General features: G+C 42.3%; 1 protein-coding gene across 1 annotated transcript; it reads right to left on the bottom strand.

Annotated features, from left to right (window-relative positions):
• Positions 1–228: 228 nt before the first annotated feature.
• ARL6IP1 (ADP ribosylation factor like GTPase 6 interacting protein 1) lies at positions 229–4,228 on the bottom strand. The gene is made up of 5 exons (XM_010719469.3): positions 4,071–4,228; positions 3,231–3,350; positions 2,271–2,388; positions 1,516–1,600; positions 229–1,282 (listed from the first exon to the last, which is right to left on the bottom strand). The coding sequence occupies exons 1-5, from the start codon at positions 4,145–4,147 to the stop codon at positions 1,164–1,166; spliced, it is 519 nt and encodes a 172-aa protein (XP_010717771.1). The 5' UTR covers positions 4,148–4,228; the 3' UTR covers positions 229–1,163.
• Positions 4,229–5,729: the final 1,501 nt, after the last annotated feature.

The following is a 5,729-nucleotide window of genomic DNA, read 5'->3' on the forward strand; positions in this document are numbered from 1 at the left end:
AACGCGGACGCTGCGCCGCGGTTCGCCGGTCTGCCCGCAGCCTCTGAGAGCCGCGATAACCGACTGCGCGCGGCACCACGGCCCGGCTGCCAAGTTTGCTGCTTACAGCGAGGGATGACAAACGCACGCCGTGCGGGTACAACTGCGCGACAAACGCTATTTCCAGTTCTTCCAGTTCTCGAGATCCACATCCATCACCTTCCAAACAGTCACAAAGAACGAGTCTGAGAAGTTTCTCATTAGTCTATATTTACCTACTCAACAGTTACAATACACTGAGGAGACTTCATTTTAAAACAGTAAACTTTTAAAATGCATTAACACAGGTTTTAGCTTTTCAAAGAAAAAAAAAGTTTGTTTGTTTTTAAAAAAAAGGAGGGGAGGAGATAGAAAAGCAGAGCACTCAGCCTTATTTACAACAGACAGACCAAGTGCATCCAGAGTGATTTTGTACACAGACAACATTCATAAAACCAAACGTGCTACATGGCTCCATGACAGCAGTTCTTAGAACAGTCAGCTATTAAGGTCACACACACACCTTAACTCGCTCTCTACAGTCTCAGTGCAACAAACTGAAGTTTGTACTACAGCTAAATAACTCTACCAGAAATCTATGTACTCCAGATCCCAGTTCAGCAGGCAGTCTGGCATATGCTGCCACAGAAAGCAAACATTCAGTGAGATAACAGGACCACCTCCTGCCCCACGTGAGGGCAGGCACGCTCAACTACCATCATTTATTCAGTTTGTCTTCTTTCCACAAGACTCAGTAGTAACAAGCTGCTGAGAAGTGCAAGCTTTCAGAACGCCTTTGTACTTGCTGTAACCATAAACCATTAACTGGTGAAGCTAACAGGTATGGAAATGCTGTGATCAATTGCAGTAAGTTTTTGAGACAGGGTACTTATGAGGCCTCTTAAATTGGTGAAGAATTTAAGCTCCACATGTCAAAGGTTAAGATCTTTCATATGAAATCAGATACAGAACCCTACAAGAGAGACAAACCCATAGCAGATGCTAGAGTGACATTTTCAACTCATTGGAGCCAATAAAAAAAGGTAAGCCAGTGAGCAATACAACTTCTATTATCTTAATTATACATCAATTCACAAAACTGTTCCCAAGAAAACCTTCTACAAGAGCAAACAGCACTTAAGTCTTCACTCATTTTTCTTCTCCTTGTGCTTGAGCAGTTTGTTTATTTCCCTTTTTGCCATTCCAACATACTTTGTAATGATCCCATGCTGGTTCAGTCCAGGAAACAGCAGCAAGAAACTTACTGCAGAAATAAACAAAAAAATCAATTATTTACTAACGTTTTAACTTCTGTCTTCTGTCACCTGGCAACTCCTTGCCTCCCTTAAGCCCCACCAACTATCTGAACACACAAGTAAATGTCCCAGGTTAAAAAGAAAACCACCCCACGCAAATAATCACATTTCACTTCCACCAGCCTCATACCATTTTAGGCAGCTAACAAAGTTGGATCTGTTTTGCACACTACACACTTACCAATAAGATATGTCAGAAAGAGGTTGTGAACCTGCTGTCCAATCCAGGCAACCACAGCAAGAGAACAAAGCATGGTCATGAAGTACTGAAAAAAGAAAAGGGAACAGTTACCACTGATCTGATGGAAATTCTCATCCTTCTCTTCAGTATGGAGCAATATTTCAAAGTCTAAAACTAGACTGAAGTCCGCTGGCCTCTCCACATGCAATATCTATGCACAGGCTTGTTAGAACTGAGACTGCAGAGACTACATCTGTACATTCTCAATTATTTAATGCACTATTACTTTTATTACAGTATGGCAGCTGTATATAGCCCTCACACTGTGCAATCCCCATATCCATACAACTTGTGCTTCACGCAGCACTTGAAGCTTTCTGACCAGTATAACTATTAATTAATGTAACTAAGCTGAAACATTAAGGTCTAGCTTTTCAGACAGGTAGTACACTGAACACAACAATCTTAATGTGCTTTTTACAAGCTCTGTTGCAAAAAAAATTACCCAAAGAAACACAATTTATCTTAGTATCAGGGGTATGCTCATACTGAACAACAGTGCACGTTCCAGGTTGAGAATCTTGCCACTCAGGGTTTCAGTAAGAGGTGTGACTCACATTAAATGACAGGTAGAACAGTCAGTTTGCACTCTGAAATACTCTATTCAGACACGTTCTCTGCTAAAACGCTTAAGGCTGAACAAAGCAAAGAGATATTTTACAGTGACAGAGAGAACCACCCCTGGAACTCAATACCATTTTAGGCTTCTCTTCCTTCAGCGCGAAAAGACGTTTCCACCACCCAACAATTCGGCGACGAGATTTGACCAAATTGCTGCAAATCTCATGGAATCTTTGCTGCTGTTCTGTAGTCCTTTTAATAAAGAGAAGCCAGGAATAAGAATTCATGTTGTCATCTGAAACTTAAGAACTCTCCTATACTATTTCCCAGCAGAAAAATAAGTACCTATCTCGACACTTGCTACACTCAGTTTTGTACCTTCTTTTTACTCAGCAATGCCTATGAAATTAAGTACACTGAATCTCTCAAATGAGCTCCAAAACTGCAACTCCTATTCTAGTCAGAAGAACAATGAATTTCAACTTTATCTGCTGTGTGCAATTACTTGGGTTCTTCTGTTGGCACAGTGACAGACAAGAACTAGTTAATTTAGAGCAGATACACAACAATTTATTTTTAATCCAAAATTCAGTTCAAATAAGGTTCTCCTTCAGCTTACTGTTTTTACAGAAGCCTTGTCCTTCTCTGAATATATTTCAATCACTTATGATCACATTTGTACTCTTAAGATTCCTGTACATCACTCTACTTACATCACATTTACAAGTGCTATTCTAAAACAAAGAACACAGTTCCTTTCATATTTTAGATGTTGGCACCTATTATCTGTTAAGTAGTACAAACCAGTTTGCAGAACGAACATCTTTAATAGAACAAAGCATGCCCCTATTCCTTCAAAAATAAAATCTTACTTTGCTAGAAGAGAAGGAACAATAAAGATTATGTTGTAGTAGTTTTACTTCAGTAAAAGAAGAACGCAGGGCATTTTACAAGTGTCCTCAATTCATAAACCACAGAGATTGACAATGACACTGACTATACAGGAATCATTTAACACTTGCAATTCAGATATTCACTTGGATAGAAATCAATTTCTTTTCACTCAGGCTATTTTAATTTAAGGCTTTCCTCACCATTTGTTGGAGCCAAAGATTCTGGGTGCAAGAGCAGGAACAAGATAATCAGCCAAACAGATGAACATAACAAAGCAGGAGACGCCTGAAAGAACAGATGGATCCAAGTAGTAGATCATCCTGTAAAAACAACATTGAGATGATTTATGGACACTGACTGCTAAATATGACTGTCCAACACTCATTGCTTGCACTTACATCTATGTGGCAACTAAGAGCCGCTCAGACTATTATAATGTTACACAGTCATGAGCAGAAGCCTCAGCAAGCTCAAATCTCCTGACTGTATCTCTAGCGAAGAGAAAGGCAACAACCTCCCACCCTGCTCCTAAGTTATTCTCAGCCTACAGCTCCTTTCCCCTCTTTCTCTAAGTTGTGTAAAACCATCCAAACTTGTCCCTAAAAACCACACCAAAGACAAAGAATATCTAGTAAGGAAAGCCTGCCCTATGGAAGCTTGTTTTTCTTTATGACCACAATGTGTGAGCTTCAGGAATAAGCCACAGAAGATGGCCAGATTTGATTAAGAATCAGGATAGAAAGGATGAGGGCAGAACATGAACACACCAACGAAGGGCATAGAGTTGAACCCAGTGAAAACCTACAGCAATCAGGCCTGACAAACATCTGCAAAAAGCACCGCCCCCCTCTGGGCAGGATCTGAGCCATGGTGTTACTTCCTCTTCCCAGTACTTCTAGGTTTTCCTTTTCATAGTTTACATACATTCAGAAACAGAACCTGAAGAGCCTTCTTAATAAAGAGGTCTTTTAAAGCGGTCTTAATAGTCCCAATGTGTTTAGTAGCTTTGCTACCAGCCATGAGAGCACAGAGCTACTTACAGGAAAGAAAATGAAACAACACTCATCAGTGCTGGAGGAAACCAGGCTCTCTCCCAACGAAGAACTTTATCAGTCATCAAGATCACTTCTCCCCATCCTTGCAACTGCTCTTCCAAGCTAGCTGTCTCTGCAGCCTACAAAAAAAAAAAAGGGAAGAAGGCATGATTTCTAAGCAGAGGATCAGATTAGTTCCCACACAGCAACAGCTAAAAGAGTCGCAAAGATCTCAGTCATAAATCAGAATAATTATTAATAACAAATTTTCACTGCTATAACACTGTAGAATAGGTACTTTAAAATAGCCCAGAACATAATGAAGCAGTAGCACATCTCACCAGACCAAACAACACCTCCCTGCAGACTTTACTGAGGTGTTTTGCCCCTTTATGGTGCTCCCTTGCCCAGTTTAGCAGAAAGTCAAGTCTTTCAAAGGACAAGTCCTTCAAAGCTGCAGTTTTCCTGGCATGTGAGAGATATTTTAAATATAGGTATTTTCAAAAATAACTTTAACATATTAAAGTTCTCTAATTGCTGTCCAACATCCATTTTTGTTATGTGGAAAACAGATGAAAAGATGCAGAACTGTAACGTGGAAGTTACCAAACTGAACACACTAGAACACAAATAAAAAGTTTTCCCATGAGTTGCCAAAACAGAACAGGCAGCCCTTACACTCCTGCTCCTGCATTGTGCCTCCATTCCTCCCCACACATCCTCTGTGAAGAGGCCCCATCTGCTCTGACAGCAGCTCCCTAAGCAGTTCACCTCAGGTGTTCTGCATTTAGCAGAGCTTAACAGTGAGCCCTAGGAAAAAAGAGGGATCCCAGATTAAAGCACTCGTGTAACCACGGATGGAACTGACATTCCCACACAGTCATGGGTTAAAAGTCACCCAACCCTGCACATATGCTGCACAAAGACAGAGTGGGTTTAGAACAAGGACAGCTGAGTGCAGCTGCCATTGCAAAGCAGAGCTTACCTCTGGGATTCTATCAGAAATTCCTGCAAAAGTTACAGTTCAACACCGAGGGAAATGGAAGGCTATCTGACAGACTGCTGAATGCCTTCCAGCTCATTACATACATTTTATGTTATAAACACAAATCCTCACATTAAAAAAAGAGAAAGCAGGTTCTCCATAGGATATTTTATAGCCAGCTGTTCTGCTTTATTACTTGTCTGCATTTATCATTATGAGCAGGAGAAAGTGCAACGGGGAGCACGCAGGAATATAACAGCATTATTAACTACAGTCTGAACCAACTGTCCGGAGCTGTTTTCCACCGGGACAGGCACAGACGGCAGCTGAAGGGCAGCTTTGCCAGCACCCGTCCTTCCTTCACTCCAGATCCTGCCCACCCGCACTGTGCAATCGCTTGTTTTTCCCCCCTCTGAACAAACCGAGCTTCCATAAATGCCGTTGCTCTGAGCACAGCTCCCACCCCCAGAATACCGCACGCGCCGTTGAAACGCAGTCCCAACCGCTCCTTCCGCAGCGCCCAGCCTTCTCTTCCACTCTCCGCGTTCCTCTCACCACCTCCCAGACGATCAATAACACCTCAGCGCTTCCCCCCCTCAACCTCTTCCCGCCCGCCGCTCGGACCTCCCGCCCCGCTCAGCGTAACGCGGTTCCCCCGGCCGACGGCGCAGCCGAGAGCC

This window comes from Meleagris gallopavo, chromosome 16 (genome assembly GCF_000146605.3).
Source record: "Meleagris gallopavo isolate NT-WF06-2002-E0010 breed Aviagen turkey brand Nicholas breeding stock chromosome 16, Turkey_5.1, whole genome shotgun sequence".
Classification (NCBI taxonomy): Eukaryota; Metazoa; Chordata; class Aves; order Galliformes; family Phasianidae; genus Meleagris; species Meleagris gallopavo.